Here is a 26,442-nt window from a genome sequence, read left to right on the forward strand (position 1 = left end):
GGAAACAAACCTGACTTTATTTTTGAAAGACAAAAACCAAAAATCTACGCAACTCCCAATTTAGATTAGGGTGGTTTCTATACTTCCTCTCCACATGCATATACTAAATAAAGCTAATTCACATCAAAGAAAGGTTTTTAAATTATATGCATTAACTATACATTTTACCTTGTATCATTGCTGACTCCTGATGGGAGACCTTGGCTTTGTCTTAGGGAAAAAAGACATGCTTTAATTCTAAGGACAGAATTCTGTAGATCAGGCAACAATGTATGCTTCAAAAGATATTAGAGCCATAGACTGAAATTATTTAGTGATAGTTACCAATATCCCATATGAAGGTAACAGTAAATGATTCAGTTTGGCTCTGTTAGCCATCCTATACCTGCTGGGTTACTGGCATATGACCCAAAAGCTGTAGCATTTGTTGGGAAATACTTTAGGAAGAGATGGCATATAAGTTGATTCATCTTTGACTCCAAATGACTACCTAAACTCAGGTCGGGGAAGCAGTGTCATTTCATGGCTTGTTTTCCTGCATTTCCACACTACGAGGCATTTTCACTCACTTGAAAATAGTATGATAACGCAGTGATCTAGTCCATACCACTTATTCGACCTAGTGTTAGCATCTCACTAAAACTTAGAAAACCAGGCATTTTCTTTTAATTCAGGACTTTAAGTGACAATTACTATGTGAAGACAATACTTTATGATTTGGAAAGATGAAAACTCAACAAAACTGAAAAATTTGCAGGCAGCATCTAAAGCACTCAATGAATGCTAACATTCCGTTACCGTATCAGTATTTTTTAAAAATAAGATTTCTGTCTTAATCTATGGAAGAACAGGTATAGTAGCCCTTAGGCCACTCCTCATGGTGCTAAATGTTACTTACCCAGGACTAGCCTTGATAATGATTATTAGATTTGCTTAAACAGCTTGAAGCACTCGATACTTGAAGTATACTTAAAGAATTTACTGAGCTGATTCTTAAGGAGCCAAGTCAGTTAATATCCTAAGTCTTGAAAGCTCCCTTCAAATGTAATTTTCATAGTCCTTAAATTTTAATTGTCACTGTTTATTACTGTTTTGGCTACATTCTCTACAATTTCAGCAGCATCTTAAAGAGACAATGTGTCTATATGTACAATGAAAAAACAAAATGGCTTGCAACATGAGAAATAAGAGCCACAGTTTAACTGTACAATATTAAGGAGAATCTGTGGTATCACCTCCTTTTTCCGCAACATGGACAACTTACATGTAAGTATCAGCATTATGAATGTGACAAATAATTCTTACAGGAGTAAAATACAACATCCTGAAAAATAATGGTTTCTACCATACAAGGCAGTTAGAAAATGTTCACATTTTAACAAATCTGTACAAACCACAAGAAACTTGTTTATGGGACCATCATCCCACCTTGCTGATAAGAACCTTCTAGAAATGTAGGATAAACATGAACAATTTATAAATCTAGTATCTATGTGCTCCACAGCCCTAGAACCCAAGAAACTGATTTAGTGAACCCTAATATGTCCAAGAAGGATCATTTTTACATGCCTTGATTGTTAATGAATGCCAACCTTTAATATCTCTCTATGATGTACAGTCAACTTGCACCTTTAAAGAGGTCATTAAATTTTTTAGCAAAGAAGCAACGTCATTTAGCAGCAATTAAAGCGCCTTCAAGAAGACTTAAAAAAAATACAATATCCAATTAGAAAAGCCGTATTTTTAAACATTTGTACAAGAATAAGCTGCTGAAACTTGGTAATTGAAATACAACATCTGTACAACAATTTACAATAGAGCTAGAAGGGAACTTTATCATTATCCTGCATAGAACTGGTCTGGTCCACATTTGGTCACATACTATCACTTGTTTATGAACAAGGCCTGGTAATAAAGGGAAAATAATCTTAATTCTAACATGTTGAAAACACCAGAGATAATGCAATTTAGCGAATTCAACTGATTTCAAAACAAGCAGCTCATTTTGTCAAAGGTGTAAAGTATCTAGAAATAACAGCTCTCCCGTTAACATGACTAGTGTGTGTGGGGTGGGGAACGGACATGTGACTCCGAGGTACAACTTGGTAAAAGCCAGAATAGGCAAGTGACAAAGTCTAACTTTGTCCAAAGATGCTAACTCTCACATTCTACTACTACAAAACACAACTGTCACTGCCATTCAGTTCTTACTTTGGTTTCAGCAGGTTAACTGCTGAATGCTGAAGAATGTATCCAGGCACTATAGTTCTTGTGTTAGAAATATTTTTTCCGTGTGTTTTTAAATAATGAAAAACTACCCTTCATATTAGAACTCTCTAGTAACAACCAAATGTATTTAAGTATTATAAACGTTATTTACAGTGTTCCCCCAAACAACGATTTTTCTCCTTAGTATGGTATTCCTGTTTCTGTGCAACAGGCAGTCATCTTTCACTGCTTAAGGTTACAAAGTGTACACTTTATTCATTGTCCATGATCCACTCTCATACAAATGACGCTATGAAGAACTTCAGTTCACAAACAACCATGTCTGTGTGAAAAAGGAAACAAAAACAATCAAATGCTCTCAAACTCTAAGTGTGTATCTGGAAGCAATTCAAAGATACCATGCCAATTTTGGAGGAAAATCAGTAAGTAATTATGCTTGAAGAAGGGGGTGTGGGGGATGCTGTGAGGCCAGCCATGTGTAAGTTTCCTGAAGAATTTGATCTTCTCATGTGCGGGAGAAGGTATGGGTCATTTGCCAGTTGGTGCACATCAAACCGATCTTCTTTTCGGTAGGCCAAACAGCGTCTTATAAAGGCCTTAAAAAAAAAAATTCAGAAGTTAAAATTTTTGATTTTAAAAAAATGTATTTTGGGGGGAGGGGCAGAGAGAGGGGGACAGAGGATCTGAAATGGGCTCCGTGCTGACAGCAGTAAGCCTGATGTGGGGCTTGAGCTAAAGAATTGTGAGATCATGGACACTCAACTGACTGAGCCACCCAGGTGCCCCAATTTTTGCCCCTTCTAATCATCCTACAGAAGGATGAACACATTTAATAAATATATTTCATTTCATTAGTATTCAAATCTTTAAAATTCTGTAGCAATAAAATTCTTCAAATTCAACTCAATTCATCCTTAGTGGTTCACTTCAGTCTAAATGATAATTGCTACCGTTTAAACTTCCTGTTGGAAAGATGCATCTCATTTTTAAAAAAATTTACAGCTAGAACAAAAATTAGCATTTTAATTCCTTTTGGATATGCAGTTAATTCAGTGGCATTTTAAGTACATTCATGTTGTGAAACATCAAGATTGACCATGTCCAGAACATTTTCATCATCCAAAACTTATCCAACATCCAAAGCAGAAGTCAAAATTCTGTATCCATTAAACAAGAACTCCCCACTCCTCCTTCCCCCAGCACTTGGTAACCACTATTCTACAAGTAGAGTAAGATTTGTCCTTTTGTGTAAGGCTTATTTCCCTTACCATAACGCTTAAGAGTTCTCCATGTTGTAACATGCATCAGAATTTCATTTCTTTTTAAGGCTGAATACTCCATTCCATGCAATTACCACATTGTATTTATCCATTTATCTGTTGACTGACATTTGCATTGTTTCTTCCTTTTGACTACTGTGAATAATGCTGCTGTGAGCAATGGTATATAAATATCTATTTGATCCTTGCCTATGGGGGAGGGGGGGCATATACCTAAAAGTGGAATTGCTGGATGACAATTATTTTTAAAAACTGAAGTATAACTGACTGATCTATAACATATTAGTTTTAAGTGTGCAACCTAATAATTCGATATTTGTATATTGCAAAATGACCAGCACAATGTGACTAGTTAACATCCATCACCAAAGTTACAACTGTTCTTTAAGTTTATTTACTTTCAGAGAGTGAGAGTGAGCAAGCCAGCATGAGTTGGGGGTGGGGGGTGGGGTGGCAGAGAGAAAGGGAGAGAGAGAATACCAAGCAGGCTCCACACTGTCAGCACGGAGCCTGATGCAGAGCTTCACTTCATAAACGCTGAGATTATGACCTGAGCTGAAATCAACAGATGGATGCTTAACTGACTGGGCCGCCCAGGAGCCCATTTTTCTTTCATTTGATAAATTTAAAATCTATTCTCATAGCAACTTTCAAATATATAGTGTTATTAATTATAGTCACTATACTGTACATTACATCCCCATGACTTAATTTTTTAATTTACATCCAAATGAGTTAACATATAGTGCAACAATGATTTCAGAAGTAGATTCCTTAATGCCCCTTACCCATTTAGCCCATCCACCCTCCCACAACCAACCCTTTGTTCTCTATATTTAAGAGTCTCTTATGCTGTCCCCTCTCCCTTATTTTTGCTTCCCTTCCCTTATGTTCATCTGTTTTGTATCTTTAAAACATTTTTTAACATTTTATTTTTGAGAGAGCATGAATGGGGAGGGGGAGAGAGAGAGGGAGACACAGAATCTAAAGGGGGCTCCAGGCTCTGAGCTGTCAGCACAGAGCCTGAATCGGGGCTCAAACTCATGAACCGTGAGATCATGACCTGAGCGGAAGTCAGTCACTTAACTGAGCCACTCAGGTGCCTTGTATCTTCTGTTTTGTATCTTAAATTCCTCATATGAGTGAATCCCCATGACTTATTCTGTAACTGGAAGCTTTGACCTTACCCTCATCGCTTATTCTGCTCACCCCCTACTCCCTGCTTCCCACCAGTCTGTTCTTTGTATCCATGAGCTTGGATTTTTTTTTTTTTTAGTATGATTCCATATACAAGTGCGATTAGATGGTATTTGTCTTTCTCTGACTTATCTCACTTATTTAGCATAATGCATTTAAGGTCCATCCATGTTGTTGCAACTGGTGAGATCTTCCTTCCTTCTCATGGCTGAGTAATATCCTGTAAATGTGTGTGTGTGCATGTATATATACATATACACGCATATATACATATACACACACACATACACACATGTTCAGCCACTATGTTGTTTTCATGTCTTGGCTACTGTAAATAATGCTGCAGTGAACACAGAGGTGCAGGTGTATTTTCCAATTTGTGTTTTCCTTTTCTGTGGATAAATACCCAGAAGTAGAATTACATGATCACATGGAAATTGTATTTTTAATTTTTTGATAAAACTCCATACTATTTTCCACAGTGGCCATACCAATTTACATTCCCACCAAACTGTGCACAAGGGTTCCCTGTTCTCCACATCCTTGCCAATACTTGTTTCTTGCCTTTCTAACAGCCATTATAACAGGTATGACAGGATATCTCACTGTGGTTTTGATCTGCACTTCCCTGATTAGTGATGATGAGCACCTTTCTGTGTATCTGCTATATGTCTTCTTTGGAAAAGTGTCTATTCAGATACTCTGCTCAGGGCAATCAGATTATCTTCTGCTATTGAGTTGTACAAGCTCTGTACATATTTTGGATATTCACCCCATATCAGCTATGATTTGCAAATATTTTCTCCCATTTGGTAGGCTGCCTTTTCATTTTGTCGAATCCTTTGCTATGTAGAAGGTTTTTCATTTGATGTACTCCCACTTGTCTATTTTTGCTTTTGCTGCCTTTGCTTTTGGTGTCAGATCCACAAATTCTCACCAAGGCTGATGTCAAGGAGCTTACTGGCTGTGTTTTCTTCCATTCGAGACTCTCATCCATTTTTAGTTTATTCTCGTGTATGGTGTAAGACAGTGGTCCACTTCTCACAATAGCATTTATTGAAGAAACTGTCCTTTCTCTACTGTATAGTCTTGGCTCTTTTGTCATAAATTAATCATCTATGCATGGGTTTACTTCTGGGCTCTATTCTGTTCCACTGATTTTTCCCTTTTTTATGCCAATATCATACTGTTTTGATTGCTACAGCTTTGAAATATAGTTCAAAATCAAGCAGTTTAATGCCTTCAGCTTTGTTCTTTGGCTATCCAGGGTTCTTCTGTGGTTCCGTACAAATTTTAGGATTGTGGAGCCTATTGTGTGGATTGTGTGAAAAATGCCATTGGAATTTTCATAGGGAGTACATTCAGTTTTCAGATTGCTTTGGGTAGTAAGGACTTTTTAATATTCTAATTCATGAGCACAGAGTATCTTTCCATTTATCTGTATTGTTTTCAATTCCTTTCATCAATGTTTTATAAGTTTTCAGCATACACATCCTTCAATTCCTTGGCTAAATTTATTCCTAATTTTCTTTTTGATGCAACTGTAAATGGGACAGTTCTCTTAATTTCTGTTACTAGTGTACAGAAATCCAATAGATTTTTGCGTACTGATCTTTATATCCTGCAACTTTACTGAATTTTTTTATTAGTTTTGGGTGCAGTCTATTTAGGGTTTTCTATATATATATTGTCTTCTGCAAATAGTGACCTTTTTTCTTCTTCCTTTCCAAATTGGATGCCTTTTATTTCTGTTTCTTGCCTACTTGCTCTGGCAAGAACTTCCAAATACTATGTTGAATATGGAAAGCTGCTGCATTTTTCCTTATACAATTGTAAACTCCTAGAATTTTTCTTCTGCTGAAAGACTCCTCTCACCCTCCTTCCATTTTACTATCAGTTTATTCTGGCCACAGGGTATGATGCCGCTTTTTGTCATATTTCTTTCCTTTTTAAACATCTTTCTTTAGATGAAGGGAATGCTGAAGTGATACTTCTATTGGGGTTTGTTTCTTAGGTTAATATCATGTATCAGTACACTTTTGAAAAAACTAATGGAATATAATCCGTATCTGTTTTTCCTTCTCAAACTGGTTTTATATATTGTCCTTCAAAATGGCCTTTTATTTTTTAAAGAAATCTAACATTTACAAGACAGTACACAAATCCTGAGTGTATAGCACAAAGCAAATCTACGTAACTGGCAACCAGAACAAGACAAAGAACTTTACCAGAACCTCTAGTCTCTTTGTGCCCCTTTCCAGGCACTGGCTCTGTCCACAATAATCTCTTTCCTGACTTCTAATACTGTAGTTGAGTTTTGGTTGTTCTGAACTTTATTTAAGTGGAATTATAGCTTATGTTCTCTTTTGCCTGGCTTCTTTCACTCAGTACTATATTTGAGAGATTCATCCAATTTTTGCAACAGATAAAACATTCTCAAGGGATAACTGATTGTTTCCTTTTAATCCTGACACCAGAAATAACTTTAGCAGCTTGTCTTGAAATTCCCAACTTCCAGATACATTCATGAATTAAAGCATTTGTAGGGAAACTACAAGAGACATAACTTTAAAATCAAAGCTTAATCACCTTAAAAAGTATTCTGCACCTTCTCAGTTTGAAATTCATTATAAGTAATTTTTTTTTCTTTAAAAACAAAACCTAGCTTTTCTCATCATTATACCTTGGGTATTAGCTAATATTTACTAAAATTTTTTCCGAATCCTTAGGTCTTAATCATTTTCTGAGTGGTCACTGAAACCCAACATGGAGAAAAAAATATCAAGAGTGACTGATAGGTTCAAGGCAGAGTTTTAGAAGATGAAAAGCTGCTGACAGCAAGGTTAGGAAGTCTACAAGGAGAAAATGTACTTCAGATGCCCACACCAGGTCAGTGGAGGTACTTGGTAAAGGTGTACTCTGTAAGGATGAGATCTGAAAAAGAACACATGCAAAACCCCACAAAAAAACAATGTGATCTTCCCCATCCCAGATCTGAGGTGGGGGAGCCTAGGAAGAGCCTAAGGCTAGACTCAGGGATCGTCAAATGGGACTTCTTTTTGGCACACTACATTCATGCCTGGTCATTTCTGCCGGTTGATTCATTTAGTTTCTGTTCTCATGAAGGCAGAATTTAGATGCCAACATTGTCAGGTTCCTTTTAAAGGAGACATATTTACCTTATGAAAAATACGTGATGTTCTTATTCTGAAGCATAATGAATTATCTTCTAAGAGTCATCCAAATAACTTGCTAAAGCACCAGTTAAGATGTAACAGACAAAATGAAATACAAGACGGTTCCAAAAAGCACAGAGTCCAAAAAAACCCTAGTAAGTACATCTTCAGTTATGAAGGTCACTATGACCTCAATGAATGGTAACATCTAGCAGTATTTTATCTATATTCTAAGAAACTATATAATGCCTGTTTATGAATTATCCTTATGGCCTAGACTACTCACACCAGAAAAAATGGGAACTTCATGTGTTTTTTTTCTCAGCAATTTCATAGGTTTTAAAAAGGAAAAGATGCCAACAGGGCTCACAGAGAAATGAGCTTTGTGAGAAGGGTAACAAAGCAGGAGTGAAAATACAAATGTGAAAGGCCAACAGGATGAAGGTGGGAAGATGTAAGTACCGTAAACATTCTATTAATTAGAAATGGCTATTCTGTGTTACCACACAGACATATGGATTAGAACTACAGGAAGCCACTATTACAGATTCACAGACCGCTACATGGAAACACAGGTGATGAAGAGGTCAGGCTTTTCCCACAGCTACTGTAGGGTGGCATACGGTCAACAGTGAATTCTGGAGTCTAGCGTAAGTGAATACTTTGGTCCACAGCTCTCCTACTTACTAGCTAGTTTGCTTCTGGGCAAAGTACTTCTACGATGGCTTAGCTGGCCTCCTACTTTATACAATGGGAATAACAAGAAACTGATCTACACCTCATAAGGTTGTTAATAGATAAAGTATCAACACAATGCTTGGCACACAAGCACTAAATAAATGGTAGTTATTACTACTTTTATTACTTCTTATACACTTAAAATACTTCAGTATTAACATAAGTTTGTGATTTTCCCTTGCTCTCCACAAAGCAAGCTGGTGTGATCAAAGAATCAGGGACTGTATTTGGGTCTTGAAAACTATCAAAACCAAAGACCGAAGAAACAATTTTCCAGAGCAAATAACCAGTCCCAACGGGACAGATTTCACTGTGGTAGTGATCCCTTTTACTTTACTTGTAAGTACAGCTGACCCTTGAACAATGTGGGGGTTAGGGGCACAACTGAAAATCCAAATATAACTTAAATGCCCAAAAATGTAACTACAAATAGTCTAGTGTTGACTGGAGGCCTTACCAACAACAAACAGTTGAGTAATATATATGCTGTAGGTTATACAATATTAAATGCTGTATTCTGTCAATAAAAAATTAGAGAAAAGAAAATGTTAAAATCATAAAATACATTTATAGTATTGTACTGTTTACTGAAGAAAATCCACATTAAGTAGACCTGTGTGGTTCAAAAGTCAATTGTACTTTGTTTTAAGCACAATTTATGAAAAGAATTACTTCACAAAACCTATTTACATAAATTTAATACCTTTGCTTCACTGCTTACAACTGGTTTTACAGGGAACTGGACTTCTGTGGCTTTTAATATTGTATTTTCTTGAAGAATGTCTTGTTGAGATTGATTGTGACCAAATGGCTTAAAAAAAAAAAAAAGAATAAAATGTTTAAATATTTTGTGAGAAATTTCTAAGAGTAATTATCAGTGAATCCCCAAGATACAAATGATTTGTATTCTAAAAAAATCCTGTCCTCCGTTATTTGGAACTTGGGATGCATTTTCTTAAAACAAGGTTCTGAGAGCAGGCTGAGTAAACCCATCTAATCAATCCTCCACATAGCTTAAACGTTGTGAATAAGCACAGAAAATAATGCTGTTACAATATAATCAAGATAAAAATATAAAAAGAAATCAAAATTATGACTGGTCAAAAAATTGAAATACGATTAGAGGAGTAAGAAGCAGTGAAAACATCTGTGAAAATTCCAAAGAATAAAATACCTGATCACAATACACTCCCTTCAATGACAACTCAGGGATGGGAAAGTGTCTGTGGCAGCTCACAGTTCTGACTTCAATATAAAGAGAGGTTTGGAAAGAATTAAGGCTAAGTTTGATGAAGTTTCCCTGAGAAAGCTAAACTGAGTAGGAGGAGGGGAGACAATGTGAGCAAATAGAGAGAATGGAGAATGAAAAGTGTTTTCCACTTTCCAATATCCCTAAAGAGCAGAAAATGTTAGCACTATTAACAGACAGCTTCTTTTACTTAAAAAAAAAAGGGGGGGGGGGTGGGTACGGATGCCAAAAGCAACTTAAGCTGCCTGCCTTTCCTTAGAAGGGTCTACACTGACTTGAAGTTAGTTAAACTTTGCATTTAAAAAGGAAATTCAACTTATTTCCACACAGCACAATCCTGCATACTTTAACTTACCTTTCTACCATAAAGACACTGAAAGAAGATGACTCCAACTGACCATACATCAACCTTGTTGGAAATCTTTGGTGGTTCTTTTCCAACCACAAAACACTCAGGAGGTAAATACCTATAGTTTTTTTGGGGGGTGGGGAGGGTAGAAAACAGGAAAGGATACTGTTAAGAATCTGTAACTTAAAGCTTTCTCAGTGTACATTTAGAATACCCAGAACACTCCTGTCATCTATACATAAAACCTTAGGACTTTTATCAATGAAAATGACCAAAACTTTTGAAGCATTTACATCCTTGTGTTATCTGACTCTAGAGTCAAAACCTACAACTTTGTGATGAAGTCTGCAATATACACATATTATGTATACGTATTATATATACTAACAAATCTTTCATTTCTGTAGACAATATATATATAATCATTAGAAATTACAATGTTCTAATTTGAGCAAGCAATAATAAATGCTCTCCCATGCCCTTTCACCTGAGTTCAAACCGTAGACAATTCTCTTCCTAAAGCACCTATCTGACCACGTGGTTCTTCGGTTTAAAAAACTGCAACATCATGAACCACCAGATTAAGACCTCCTAGCTCTTGTTGGTACACACAGACCCATCCTAATCTAGAAGCAACTTAAATTTCCAAAATCTGCACTCCCTCTTCTCCTTCATTCCCACACCTCCTCAAACTGGCTAGGCAAAAACAATTCACTTGGTTCCCCAACAATGCCCTCTGCTGCATCCACCCCCACTACCCACCACCTTCCTATGCTTAATATGAATCTCTAATGCCTTCCCTGACCACTCCATTTGGTGAGTACCTTCTCTCTTTTAAGAGCCACTGGACCTTCATAGCCTTCTCTGTTTCCTCCAGGCTGAGCTTTGCTCCCTCCCTACGTAACCAGCAGATGTTATAGTACCTCTATTATGGCATTAAACTAAAATCCCACTGAAGTGTGAGCAGAGCTCAAGGAGCTCTTATTACTCAATGTGTAGTTTTTGAACACAGCAGCATCTGAAATATGTTAAGAATTCAAAAATACTATTTTCTATTTTTAAGTTCATAATTTTATATAAAGGAAAAGTAAAAATAAATTTGTCACACCTTAGATTGTAAGTAAAAAAATCCACCAGGGATGCAAGCATCTCCCACCTTAAAATTTAGATAAACTTAAAAAATCCTGGAAAGGAGTTTTTTTTTCCTTTAGTTTTATACTATGATAAAATCATTTACATTTCAGCAGAAATGGATAGATTTCTTAAAAAAAAAAAAAACTTTTTGAAAAAGAACCAACAAAAATGACCAATAATTTATTTGGAATGTAAATCCTTTCTACCCCCCAAATCAAGTAAAAAGCCAGACTTGTTTTATGATAAAAATATGTATTTTGTGTATGTTTATGAAACAAGAATGGCTTGTAAACACTATGCTGCACTGTCTCTTGAGGCAAAAGGGTAGAACCAAAGAGAGAAATTGTAGGGAGAGAGACCCAAAGCTGGAGAGAAATGACCACCAGGACTTAGTGAAAAATTGCATTTGAGGCCTGAGAGGAAAGGGGGGACAAAACTGATTTTCTTCTAACTGGTAACTGACAAACAGTTTATACATTTCTGGGGATGAGATGTAATTTGTGAAAGTACTATATATATGTATTGTAAAAGACTGTAGAGAACATCCCAGTTTACCAAACACACAGCTAAGAAACTTAAAACCATTTTTAAAAATGTTTCTATGGGAAATACATTCCAGGTTACTACATGGAAATACTCCAGCCCTCCTGTCAGAGGTAAATCTCCTTGCCCAGACCCACTAGCAAAGCCGGAGTGTGAGGGAAACAACATAGCAGGAAACTCTGCAGAGGAAGGACGATCTATTATTTAGAACTGTCTAAATCTACTACGTCAAGCTGTCGTCCACAGAATCCAGGGTTCTATAAAGGAGACTCGATGCTGCAACTCTAAAGACTGCTGATTGAGGATACTAACTTTTAGGGGGTTACTAATTTGATAATTTTCTTTAAATATGGAAGAAAAATCCATGACCTACTATCTTACTCATATTCCTAGAAAATGGTACAAGCAGAATTTGAGAGTAAAATGGTTTTAGAAGAATATAGGGAAAGTCAAGTTCACACAGACCGGCGGCATCCTGTGGAACTGGTTATTATGTGCCCAGGCTGTGTGAAGACTGTTCTAGAAACTAGTCTCCATCCTGTTCAATGAAGTTGTGTACAGTTCTCTCTCCAATTAAAATTTTACTCCTTTTGCTAAACTAAGTTTGTTTTGAAATCTTGTAAGTCTTATGTTCTCCACTTTGGTGCATTTGACCAGAAGTTTGAAAATTCACTGAGAAGTGATTTTTGTCAACACCTTGGTACTCTGAAGGGAATGACACTCATTTAGACTTAGATCTATGAATCTATAGTTCTATCCAGAGTTTATACATATGAAGTTATTAAAAGGGATTTCTGAGAGTCAAGTCCAAAGACCAAGAATATGCTAAACTTCTTTCCCATTGTAAGATCAATGCAATCTTCATCTTCAACAAAAACCAAAAAACTTCTACAATGAGGGCTTCATGCTTATGACTATTGCTTGTAATAGTTATGTTGTTATATTCACGTAAGTATTTTTACTCATGATAAACATCACTTGAATATACAGAAAGAAAATCCGTGATTTTCTATGTGAGGCGTTTCTGGCTGGTAGATACTGAAGTCACTCACTGATGCCAAGTCATTCTCCCTTCACTTACCTCATATTTATAGTTAAGAGCAGATGAGAAAAGAAGGCTGATGACAGGAATCTCCCTCTTGACTCAAACTTCGTATTAGTACCCCCTCACCACAGTAATCTCCAAAATACATGAACATAAAAACTAAACTCTCACAAAAAGTAGTCTACACAATTTCAATTCAAGATAAATTATACATTTACCAGTAAGTGCCTGCCCCTTGAGAAGTTAGATCCATTCCATCTACACCATAGCTATCATCATCCATAATCTTAGATAGACCAAAATCAGTGATTTTGATTTCTCCACATGCTGTGCCATCTACCAGAAGAATGTTTCCTAAGAACAAAATATAAGGTTTTTTTTTTTTTTTTCAATGACACATAGATGCTGACTTGTGGGCAACAAACAGATATTTAAAAATACATAGTTAAAAATGTAAACAAATTATAATTTTAAAGTGTGGTAACACAATAAACATTTTAAATTCTTCTAGTATTCCACGGAGTTTTTTGTAAAAAGCTAAACCACAAAGCATATTTGCAGATAACTTAATAAATAAAAACCACAGTCTTTAAAGTTTAAAAAAATAAAATTATTTTGACAAATTTTATTAATTACCTGGCTTAAGATCATAATGTATAATAGGGGGTTTGATTTCATTGAGATATCTTAGTGCATTTACAATTTGCATTACAATAGACCTAGCTTCCTTCTCTGACATTAATTTATGTTGCTTCAGATAGAAATCCAAGTCATTGCCTTCACAGTATTCTAACACTGTACAAAACCTACAATGAAGAGAAAAAAAATTAGACTTAAAATATCACCCAATAATTATCACAGTGGAGAAATGAAGTGTATATCATAACAGAATAGGGAAAGCAAAAAAGCAAACAGTTTCTCTTAAAAACTAAATCCTTGGGGCACCTGGGTGGCGCCGTCGGTTAAGCGTCCGACTTCAGCCAGGTCACGATCTCGCGGTCCGTGAGTTCGAGCCCCGTGTCAGGCTCTGGGCTGATGGCTCAGAGCCTGGAGCCTGTTTCCGATTCTGTGTCTCCCTCTCTCTCTGCCCCTCCCCCGTTCATGCTCTGTCTCTCTCTGTCCCAAAAATAAATAAAAAACGTTGAAAAAAAAAATTAAAACCAAAAAAAACCAAAAAAAACCTAAATCCTTATATTCACTTACGTATCTGTATCCAAGGAGAAATAATCATAGAGTTTAACTATCCTAGGGTGATCCAGTTCTTTATGTATTCTATATTCTCTGCAGGCATGTCTATGAGAAAAGAGAGTATATTCATTCTCCATGACTATTAAATGTACTTTCACTTGATACAAACCAGAAAGTATTAATATTTACTTGTGGTAGTTTTCCTTCTTCTCATCCCTCCAGCTTTTATTAAGCTGATGGATCTTCACAGCAGCATATCTTTGTTCATAAAGGTCAAAAGCCTAGAATTCAAGGCATAGTAAAGTTAGGACCAAAGATCAACTGAATAGCTGAAGAGATTTTTACAAATTTTTTGGTGATGATTTTTGCAGTAATATGGAATTAGAACGTACACTACAGTTTTTGAACTATGATTATATATAGTTCTATGACACATTTATTACTGGAAACAAGATACAAATTCCATCATACTACATCAGAGAAAACTTTAATGTGAATTTTCATATTCAAGTTCGTAAGTACCAATATATTGAATCAAGATAAAACAAAGTTATTGTTTTCTTTCTTTACACATGGATCTGGCTCCTCTCTACTGGCAGTAGCAGTAAGCAGCCAACAGAACAGATGGCTATAGTGTGTTTTTTATGGGCCGGACAAAGCAAACCTTTTTCCTCTACCTTTTTCTAGCAACTCCCCACTTCTTTAAAAATAAACAGGTTCCTAACAATTTCCAACTGTTTAAAAAATTATAAACTTTGATTTTGAAACTGTTCAAACATAACCATAACCATACCACATATCATTTTATCACACCTAACTACATCAATAATTTCTTAAAATCTCTTCTAATACCCAACTTGTCTTCAATTTTCACTGGTTGTCTTAAAAAAAAGGTTCTTATACTGGTTTGTTCAAATCATCAGCCTAATTCTTACATAAAAAAATTAAGAATGATTAGTATTCTTTTAAGGTCTTGGGTAATTTATAAATTAAAAAAAAAACACTTGAGTGTCATCAAAGAGAGATCTACTAATTAAGGTTCTGTTGTGATTTATACATAAAGGTGTCCCTTTATTAAAAACTTTTTAAAAAATATTCATTTTTGAGAGAGACAGACAGTGAGCATGGGAGGTGCAGAGACAGAGGGAGTCACAGAATCAGAGGCAGGCTCCAGGCTCCGAGCTGTCAGCACAGAGCCTGATGTGGGGCTTGAACTCACAAACCACGAGATCATGACCTGAGCTGAAGTCAAGCACTTAACCGACTGAGCCACCTGGGTGCCCCTGAACGTATCCCTTAAAAACAAACAAACAAACAAACAAAAAAACACTTAAGGGCGCCTGGGTGGCTCAGTTGGTTGGGCACCCAACTTCGGCTCGGATCATGATCTCGCGGTTTGTGAATTTGAGCCCCACATCGGGCTCTGTGCTGACAGCTTGGAGCCTGCTTCGAATTCTGTGTCTCTTTCTCTCTCTGCCCCTCCCCCACTTGTGCTCTGTCTCTATCAAAAATAAATCAATGTAAAATACATAAATAAACACTTAAAAGGTACATATTTATAAGATGAAGGTCCCCAGTCCCTACTCCCCACACCCCCATCAACTTTACCTAAGAATAAACAGGAAACACAAACTGCTTGTCACATAAGCCTGAGATCAGAAATAATATAGGATGCAGTAGTTAAGAATATCCACTTCGGAGGCAGAACTCATCAACTATACGGGGCACCTGGTGGCTCAGCGGGTTAAGTGTCTGACTTTAGCTCAGGTCATGATCTCACAGTCCATGAGTTCGAGCCCCACATCGGGTTCTGTGCTGACAGCTCAGAGCCTGGAGCCTGTTTCGGATTCTGTCTCTCTCTTCTCTCTCTGCCCCTCTCCTGCCCACATTCTTTCTCTCAAAAATAAGCATTAAAAAAAAAAGAACTCATCAACTATAGAACTTTGTGCTAATAGCTTCTTAGCCTTAGTCTCATTTGTAAAGTTTGGGTTGTTGAGAGGATTAAATAGGGTAGAGCATATAAAATGTTAAACATGAACTAATTACAATATTAAAAGTTTAAAGAAATAGAAAAGGATAAAAGTAAAAGAAGCTCATGTGAAAGAATGCAAAAAAGCATAAAGGATAATAGAAGAGAATAAAATTTTAAGAACACTAATAAAAGTTATCAATATATATTTGACTGATATATGATACATCTTTCTCTCAAGATTAGGGGAGTATAGTATACCCTTCCCATAGGCTAATGTGGTAATTACTGAGCAATTGATTCAGTATTTTCCACCTTGGTATAGATAAAAAAGTCTGTATTTTTTGATTTACAGTCTGCTTCTTTCCCAGTGGACCTGGCCACCATGAAAAGGCTTTTTGAATGGGTGGGAAAGAGTGGTGTTTAGTATTTAGATCAGTATTGAAGATTCAAGTTATTACGCCCAATCTGCATTTTCTATTTGCTATATAAGTCTTTTCTTCAAAAAGAAAAACCCCTTTTAGCCCCCACCTGTGGCATTAAAAACAGTGCAAATACTGTAGGGCAGTGGCAGAAGGTTGTCATGAAAGGTGTTAGCAGGCTCAAAAATTGGGCAACTCTAAGGCTGAGCTAGTACTAACTGTACTTTGGTGATTTTTAGATCCAGAGTGAGCTACTATGATCTTCTTTTCTACTTTGTGGCCTGGGTAAGCCTACTTGAACCATTAAGTGCTTGAGGATGAACTATTGTTAGAATCAGAGAACCAGGAATTGAGAGAGAGCTCACAGATCACTCCTGATGGGTGAGGAAAGTTGGGCCCACGAGTCTTAATGCTCATCCAACTTAGCAAAACAAAAACAAAATGACTCATAGTCGAACTAAGATCAGAACTGAAGTTTTTTGAATCCAAATCCCATATTATTTCCCAGAGTAAGAACTAGAATCTAGGTTTGTCCTCAGTAAACCAAGAAGGCACGGTCCTTGTCTCACTGAACAGAGAGGATTTCTATTTTTCTTTTCTTTTTTTTTTGGGGGACAGAGACAGAGCATGAACGGGGGAGGGGCAGAGAGAGAGGGAGACACAGAATCGGAAACAGGCTCCAGGCTCCGAGCCATCAGCCCAGAGCCTGACGCGGGGCTCGAACTCACGGACCGCGAGATCGTGACCTGGCTGAAGTCGGACGCTTAACCGACTGCGCCACCCAGGCGCCCCGAGAGGATTTCTAATAATAATCTGATGAGCTTACATTTGCTAAACACTAATATTCTATGTGATTTCCCTGTCTCATTTGTAAAGTTTGGCTCATTTAATCATTTAATCATTACAACAATTCTATGATGTAGGTACTGTTATTATTCACAGATGAAGACTGAAGCAGAGTTGGTGTCATAAGGCCAAGTATACACAGTTAGTAAATAGGAGTCAGAACTAGTCAGGATTCAAATCCAGCCTGTCTGGCTTCAGAAACCAAGCTCTTAACCACTGACTATACCAATACATAACAAAGCACAAAGTGTCAACAAAGAACTATACAAGGCAGATCAACTGGGAAGCCTTCTGTAAGAATTGAAATTTAAGGTGAGTACAACCTTCAATATGACTTCATCCTAGCTATGAGCAGATGGGAAACCCCTGGGGCTTATAAGCAGGAGAGTGAGATGATCAGATTGCGTTTTATAAAAAGGCCACTCTAGCTACAGTATATACATCAAAAATTGGAGAAACTCAGTGCCCCAAAGAAGGTGATTAAGTACGAGGCTCAGGCAGCAATGCAAGTAAGAGACAAGGAGACCTTGGGCTAAGAGAGGACAAGGGTCATTGCTGGATTTGAGAGCTTAATGACATTAGTAGCAGTAGGCAGCAGGGACTGGTTTTATGTGGAGGGAAGGGAGTTAAGGGAGAGGTGGAATGAAGAATGGCTCCTGTGTTTTTCATCTGGGCAGATGAATGGTAACGCTATGTACTGAAGTGGGGAGCAGTGTTAGAAGAAAAAGGTTTTGGAGAAGAGGAAGGTAACTTCTATTTCAGACCTAAGTTTTCAGTCCATATGAAGCATCCAAGTGAGGCAAACAGACTAAGTTATGTACACCAACAGGTATGGAGCTCAGAAGGAAGGTGTAGAATGGCTATACGTACACTGATACAGTAATGGCATTCATTCATTCATTCATTCATTCATTCATTGAGAGAGAGAGAGAGAGAGAGAGAGAGAGAGAGAGAGCACAAGCAGAGGAGGGGGCAGAAAGAGAGGGAAACACAGAATCCAAAGCAGGCTCCAGGCTCTGAGCTGGCAACACAGAGACCAACGTGGGGCTTGAACTTGTGAACCATGAGATCATGACCTGAGCCAAAGATGGACGCTCAACTGACTGAGCCATTCAGGTGCCCCCAGTAATGGCTTTTTTTGTAAGAGTGAAAAATCCTCTCTGGATTTCTTTCAGTTAGGGAGCACAGGCACTAATATAGGTCTTTTTTTTTTTTTTTTTTTTTTAATGTTTGTTTACTTTTGAGAGAGACAGAGCACATGGAGAGCAAGAAAGACACAGACTCCGAAGCAGGCTCCAGGTTCTGAGCTGTCAGCACAGAGCCTGATGAGGGGATCAAACTGTGAGATCATGACCTGAGCCAAAGTTGGACTCTTAACCAACTGAGCCACCCAGGCACCCCCTCTAATATAGGTCTTTTGTAAAAAGTGAAGAAGCCTGACAAAACTTCAGAAAGCAGGAGATACGCTTCCCTTTACGCCACTTTTGGCTTATGAAAGGTTTCACAGTAATGCTCTATTTTAGATAGCTGGGGAAACCTGTATTTGAAAAGGAGTATACAGAATGATAAAAGACCTTAGGAACTACAGAATTTTAAAGGCTGGGCAGAAAGATACAATGTAAAGTGAAAAAAGGTTAAGATACAAAACACTAAACATGGTGACTAAAACTTTTTCTACATTTACAGAGATGCATTTAAGAAACACTGGCCTTAAAATAGGTAGAAATTTGGGTAAATTTAGGACATGTAATACTTGTGACACATGTTTAAAGGGTACAATCTTTCCATAAATGTACTATATTAGATGGCTACCTGCCACTCTTGATTCTAATGACTGTTATCAGATTGGCTACTGATAACTAGGTGTCAGATATTAGCATGACACAAGGATAGTGTCCAGATTCTTGAGACAACATAAGCCACCAGACTATTTTGTAATGAGAGCTGAAACATAAAAATCAATCAATAAAAGACAAGTACCTCTCTCTTTTTTTAAGTTTATTTATTTTGAGAGAGAGAGAGAGAGAACATGAGCAGGGGAGAGGCAGAGAGAGAGAGCAAGAGAATCCCACACATGCTCCGTGCTACCAGCATGGAGCCTGACATGGGGCTTGAACTCACATATCATGAGATCATGACCTAGCCTAAATCAGGAGTTGGATGCTTAACCAACTGAGCCATGCAGGCACCCCAAGACAAATACCTCTTTAACCATGTACTCCTGTATCTTTGCTCTATTAGTGTGAAGAAAAGAAAAAAATTTACATTACCTTATACACTTCACTAAAGCCACCTCTACCAAGCAGATGAAGTAATAAATATCTTTCATTTAACGTTGGGTGATCTTTGAACCTTAAAGGTGGGAGAAAAAGACACTTAGGCATGCAAAAAACACACACAAAAAAGATTTCTTCCACAATAAAGTTCCACTCTCTCTTCTACTACTCTGAGTTATTGTTCTCAGTTACTCCACTATTAATTTCTAATTCCATTCTATACTGCTTTTCTTTCTCTACTTGCATGACTACTTTCCATCTTAACTCTTTGGTGTTCACTAAGCTGAACATTTACAGCTGAATATTCAAGTTCAACAACCAAAATTATAGCACTCTGATAAAGACTTCTCAACTATCTTATTTCCAAGATCTTTATGAAATCCTGTAACTACTCAGAAGAAATTATTTCCCTTGTAGAAATATACTTTTATATTGAGAGGATGGTTAATCCAGATTTTACAGTATTGACATATGATTAAAAATAATTGTATTTATAAGTTGGCCTTCATATGTGATTAAATTTTACTCTTTGGACTTGTATAAATAAAATTTCAATTCCCAATTAAAAAAAGGAAGCTTTAAAACGAAACTTAAAAATCACTCACAGATAATACTACTCTTATTACTACTTAACACTTATTGCTTCTGCTATATATTAAGCATTCACATGTATTAACTCATTTATTTCTCAGCCAACCCCTTCTAAAGCAGGACTTGCTACCATCTCTTATTTTACAGATGAGGACACCACCACACAGAAAGGTTAACTAACTTGCTCAGGTCAACCAACAGTTAATACATGACTGCACTTAGCAGAAAAATGTGATTCCAAAATGTGTGCCCTTGACATCAAGAAAACAAAACAAAACAAAAACAAGAACAATGACAGCTCTATTTTTTTTAATTTAAATCTTTTAATTTTATTTTTTATTTTTTAAAATTTACATCCAAATTAGTTAGCATATAGTGCAACAATGATTTCAGGAGAAGATTCCTTAGTGCCCCTTACCCAGTTAGCCCATCCCCCCTCCCACAATCCCTCCAGTAACCCTCAGTTTGTTCTCCATATTTATGAGTCTCTTCTGTTTTGTCCCCCTCCCTGTTTTTATATTATTTTTGTTTCCCTTCCCTTATGTTCATCTGTTTTGAACAATGATAGCTTTATTAACTCCAGGTGCAAATACATTATATTTTGTTCAAAATCAACTGAATATAACTTTGACAATTTTTTTTTCTTGAAGAACTTGTTAATAAAAGAGATTTTGCTTGTTTTTTTTTTTTTTTTCTGTTTAAGTAAACTCTACCCCCAGTGTGGGCTCAAACTCACGACCCGAGATTGAGAGTCACACACTCTACCCACCAAGCCAGCCAGGCACCCCTCTGCTTGGTAAAGCTGTAACAATTCACTTGATTTTCATCAAGTGGACTAAGTCATATCCATAAATAAGTTTGAACATAATTTTCAGAACAACCAACTGTAAATTAGTTTTGTCCTACCTGCTTTATTAGAATTTTCATCTGGTACATTTTAGGTTATTCCATAACTATATCATTTTGTTCACCTTATACAGAAGAATGATCTGTGTATTTATGAATTATACAAATACAATGATCATGGATAGGCCTTCTTTTAAGCAAGATTATTTATAGTTCACAAGAGAAATTGGCCATTTCCAATTCTGAGATTCAAATTAAGTCATGAAGCTTTAAATGACATGACAAATCTCACAGATAAAGGATAAAAAGACCACCTTCCTTTCCTGTACATCAATTAAATCCAAGTAGTGCCTTGCTTAATTTCTATCTTCTTCATAAAGTTCCCACCAGTCATCTCCTCTTCTTTTGAATTTCTTTAGCATTTAGTATCTATGGCACTCATTCTGATAAGCAGGGATTAAGGACAGAGGCTATACCTTGAAACTTCTTTTCTGTTTCTTCTACAGTTTTTGCATAATGATGAAAACACGGCTTACTGAAGTCCCGTTGGTTGAAATAATTTCTCCTTCACTACTGTCATACTAACTTTGGTATTCAGTCAACAAACATTTATTTTGTGCCTATCATGTGCCAGGCACTGGTCTAGGCTCTGGGGATACAGCAAGAACAAAACTAAGCCTCGGCTCTCAGGTAGCTTATGTTCTAATTGGAGGAGATAGACAAGAACTGAAAAATAAATCTGTAATTCCAGGTAGTGATAGATGCTATGAAAAAATAAAGCAAGGTAATGATACTGAGAGAGGGAATGGAGTGAGTCAAAGACTGCTATTTTAGAGGGTGGCCCAGGGACAGCCTCTCTAATGGTCATTTGGAGTGCAATAAGGAGTAAGCCACTTAGATATTCAGAAGAACAACATCTCAGGCAGAGAAAATGGTAAGCATAAAAGCCTTGAGGTGGGAATGTGCTAGACATGTTTGAGGGGGCCAGCCTTTCTACAACATATAAACAAGGGGAGGATGAGAGAGATGGGAGTGGTGAGGTGGCCAGAGAAAAGATCATACAAGGCCTTCTGAGCCATGGGAAGGACTCTGGATCGTTTTCTAAGTGTGATGAGAAGCTACCCAATAAGGAAATATTGTGTTTATGCTCTTCACAGGGAAGGAAAAAACTTTTATCATGTAAAACTGTAAAATACGAATAATGACTTACTGTGAATTATCTTCATTATTTATTCTTTTGAGCTCTCGAATGTGAAGATTTCTGACTCTTTCCAAACGTTCAAGTTCTGCCTGGATTTCTGCCTCTTCCTGAAAATGAAGAGAGGGGACTATAACAAGCTCAATTTATTTGCAATATAAAAAAGATATTTTTACCCATGCATCAATTTTTTACAATGACGGGAAGAATAGTATATTATAAAGTACCACTGAGTTAAAAGACCAAAGTGCACTTTCAATGCCTGAAAGATGGAAAGAGATAAGGCAAAAGCCTATTTCAAGAAACCATCCTCCACATAAAAATCTATACCTAATGAGATGCTGAGTTTTATTCTGTACTACAAGAAATCTATTTTTATAACATCTAAACTGAAAATGACTGCAAGGTAGTCTGAAACTGACTTATAACACAAAATGAGAGCTTTATTTCTGATACATCCTGATTTTAATTTAAGAGGGAATAATTTAGCAATACAAAACAAATGAAATGAAGGTATTTTACAATAGTTAAAAAAAGGAAGAAGACAGAACCACTGATTATTTCTAGGCCTTATAGTGTTTGATATACACAAACATGCACACACATACAATCTGACCACTCAAGTAAATCTCTCTGTAATCGTAAAGAGACTTTAAAATAAAAACTACACGGATAGCTGTGGCAGATCCTCAGTTATTAGAGCAGATAGAGGCAAATCCTAATGAAATTTTCTTTCACATTTGATATAAAATTTTTGAAAATATTTTTCATGTCTCAAAATATACAATTTTGAGAACATTAAAAAAAAATAAGATCCCAAATAATCAATCACCCATCTTACATATCTCTTTGTCAATATAAATTTGAATACTACATAAGGGACAGATAAGAATATATCAAATTTCGGTGGAAAATTCTAGAAATGCCCAATTTTATAGTATTTTTGAATTAGTGTTTGTTGAGGAAATAAACAAATACAAATTGCTTTGGCCTAAATGTGTATCCGCTATCGTTATAAATCTATACCACATGGAATAGAGGTTGTTTTTTAGTATTACACTTAAATATTTCTGTATTAGCTCATTTTCTTTTAATGATTTATCTTCTGATTTTAAAAATCCTTTATCTAAAAAGCAATTTTCAAGTTTACTATGAAAATATAAGTATCATTTCATTCCAAAGCAAATAATAGAGATATAAAGTCTATAACACCTTTATCTAAGGCTTAAACTGAAAAGAAGATTCTAATTAAGATAAAGAAAAACAAATGTTCACAGATTAAAAAAACTAAATCTAAGTATGTTGTTTGTATTCCACTTGACCCTTGAGGTTATTTTTTTATTGTTTTAAAATAAAACTCAACCACTACTTGTTACAGAGATATTTAATATAAGGTAAAAATTAGATGACAAATAGAACATTTAAAAATAAATTTAAATGAAGATCAGCCTTCCTAGAATTTTGGAGATCTTTAGAAAATAGGACACACTAAACAGACTGTCTTAATTTAACTGAAACTAATGCACTTAATACAGCTTCAGTCACAAATATTCCTTATTTCAATGAAAAAAAGAAAGGTAATAGTCTAGGGAATTAAATAATTGAAGACTCATTATAAAGACATGAAATAGATTAAAAACTTCTGGAATGATACTCAAATCACAGTTGTCTTAATTTAGTCATATGAAGTACAGTAAGGAACTGGCTGTAGAAAATGTTTGGGAGCATGAAAAAATTCAAATTCATTTCTAGCACAGAACATAGAAAGTGGCAACCTTTTCCTTTCATATTACTAACATTTGCTGTCTTAAAACTTGCCATTAATTTGATTCTTACACATGCAGGAAACTACTAAACACTTGGTAGGCTGGTGGATTTTTAAATATCTGATAAAACCATGAAATGCCTATTAGGATACCAGCTGAAAAATTGTTTTAACTTTTATTTGAAATTGTGGTAAGGGGATACTATTTCAAAAGTGAATTTACAGAAACTAAATCCTACTGAATCAATAAATATATAATTATGAGATCCAACTAGATTGTTGACACATAGTTACATGTGCTTAGTATTTTTTGTTAATCTTCAGAGGTTTATCCAATGGCAGTAACCAAGATCACAAAATACTTATTAAAGAAGGTAAAATGTCTATGCGTGTCAGTTAAGTAAACTTTTTTATCCTCTATAAAACAAGACAAATATGTCCCATAAAATCTTACAATACAAAAAGCACAGGCAAGCTGCATTTGGTTTGAATTATAAACTTTACAGGAAAAAACAAAATGATGCCAGAAGCACTAAAAAAAAAAAAAAAAAAAAAAAAAAAAAAAAAAAAAGCTAGATCCTATGTATTTAAGAGGAAATGTCAAGGGAAGGAATTATAACCAAGTCTTACATACAGATAAATATAAATCCTCTATAGTCAGTGAAATATATTTACAGCTCCCATATTCTAATTTACTATTTATTCCACAGTATCTTGGACCTTAAGCCAAAGTGACATACTTCTGGGGGGGAAGATAATTCTGCAACTCTTATAAATAATTTCTCTTAAACCCCACTGAGCAAAGGATATATACTGTTATGGACTAAAGGTTTGTGTCCCCCACCCCCGCCAAAAATTCCTATGTTTAAGCCCTAAACCCCAATGTGATGGTATCTGGAGATGGAGGCTTTGGGAAGTAATTAGAATTAGATTAGGTCATGAAGGTGGGTCCCACATGATGGGATTAGTGGCTTTATAAGGAGGAAGGGAGAGACATCTATCCTCCCCATCCTGTCCCCTCTTTGTGAGAGCAGAGAATAAGACAGGTGAGGACTTGAGTAGACAGCCATCTAAAACCAGGAAGAGATAGATCCTCACAAGAAACTGAACCTGCTGGACCCTAATCTTGGATTTCCAGCTTCTAGAACTGTGAGAAAAATTTTAAGACACCCAGTCTATGGTATTTCGTCATTACAGCCCAAGCAGATTAATACACATACTTTTGGGCAAATGTTAGGGCAATACTACCTAGTACCCTTTCCTTATATAAAGAGGCAAGACCCAATTTTGGTATGGCCCCAGGGTACAACAGTCCAGAATACAGTAGTCTCATCAACTAACTTCTATTTAATGCAGATCATTTCCAAGTATAAATAATTTATATTTAGTGCAGATCTATCCTACAGACTACACTCTCCTTGCTTGAGATCAACATTAATCTCTGGGCCATCCTCAGAACTAATCATTTTCAGAGGGTTCAGGAGAAGCAAGTATAACCCAGGTTCACAACTAACCTGAGTTCATTACAGAACAGAATCCTCAAACCATGGCAAAACTAGGCAAGCTTACTAAAATATAAGAGAGATAATCCAACCAGATAGCTCATGCTTAATAAGAATACCAAGTAAAAATTCCGGAGTCATCTACTAGCTGAGCAGTTATCTAGAAGATACAAAGAAATAGCATCTCTGGAAAGGAACTGGTCTCTGTAGGCAATTATGGTATAGAAGGGACATGGGTAAGGAGACTGTTTTAGAGAGAGAGGTAGATTTGGTGATCACATACAGTTTTAAAAGGACATGACTCTTTTCTGTTGAAACAGAAAGCTGTAGCAATGGACAATTTAACAGTATTTCTACAGCTATTTTAACAGTATCTTAAAATAAGCTCTTAATATTCTGAATTAAAAACCAAGTCATACAAGTATACAACAACAGATCTCAATATTGCCTTACTGTTTAAGTAACCTGTGAAACACACCTTCCAAAATTTATAGCTTTTACATTTTTACGTGGAAGGTAAATTTCACAGCAACTCAACCAAAAACGTTTGTCTCTCAGCAGAAGTTTGACACAGAAATGCTTTCTATTTGTAATCAAAGTCTTTTCTTGCAACTTAATGTCCTCTTGGCTCAACACTCTAAGCCAAAAGTCAGTCACGGTACTAGACAATCTCTGCAAAATGCCAGGTGAAAACTGCTAGGTGAAATTCTGAGCATTTCCCATAATGGCAATTTTTAAAAGAGCAATTACTGAAAGGTGGGGTATGTAGGCATTAAAGCTATAAAGCTTTAAGAGTTAAAAAATGCAGTATCACAGGTAAAACTGATACATTTCCTGAAAAAATTAAACACCTGAGTTTATATTTCTTTAACAAATCTTGAACATGTTACATGTTATAC

At 36.2% G+C, this 26,442-nt stretch overlaps 1 protein-coding gene across 2 annotated transcripts in view; it reads right to left on the reverse strand.

The window, feature by feature from the left end:
- Positions 1 to 1,060: 1,060 nt before the first annotated feature.
- TLK1 (tousled like kinase 1) overlaps positions 1,061 to 26,442 on the reverse strand; it is a 150,921-nt gene continuing 125,539 nt past the window's right edge. For both annotated transcript variants that reach the window (XM_043577019.1, XM_043577020.1), the window contains 9 exons: positions 22,289 to 22,386; positions 19,636 to 19,717; positions 14,318 to 14,409; positions 14,144 to 14,233; positions 13,577 to 13,746; positions 13,159 to 13,294; positions 10,225 to 10,336; positions 9,324 to 9,431; positions 1,061 to 2,825 (listed from right to left, as the gene is read on the reverse strand). In XM_043577019.1, coding sequence (XP_043432954.1) covers positions 2,649 to 2,825; positions 9,324 to 9,431; positions 10,225 to 10,336; positions 13,159 to 13,294; positions 13,577 to 13,746; positions 14,144 to 14,233; positions 14,318 to 14,409; positions 19,636 to 19,717; positions 22,289 to 22,386 — 1,065 coding nt within the window. In that variant the 3' untranslated portion in view covers positions 1,061 to 2,648. The remainder of the gene's footprint in view (positions 2,826 to 9,323; positions 9,432 to 10,224; positions 10,337 to 13,158; positions 13,295 to 13,576; positions 13,747 to 14,143; positions 14,234 to 14,317; positions 14,410 to 19,635; positions 19,718 to 22,288; positions 22,387 to 26,442) is intronic.

The sequence above is a fragment of the Prionailurus bengalensis genome, chromosome C1, assembly GCF_016509475.1.
Source record: "Prionailurus bengalensis isolate Pbe53 chromosome C1, Fcat_Pben_1.1_paternal_pri, whole genome shotgun sequence".
Taxonomy (NCBI): domain Eukaryota; kingdom Metazoa; phylum Chordata; class Mammalia; order Carnivora; family Felidae; genus Prionailurus; species Prionailurus bengalensis.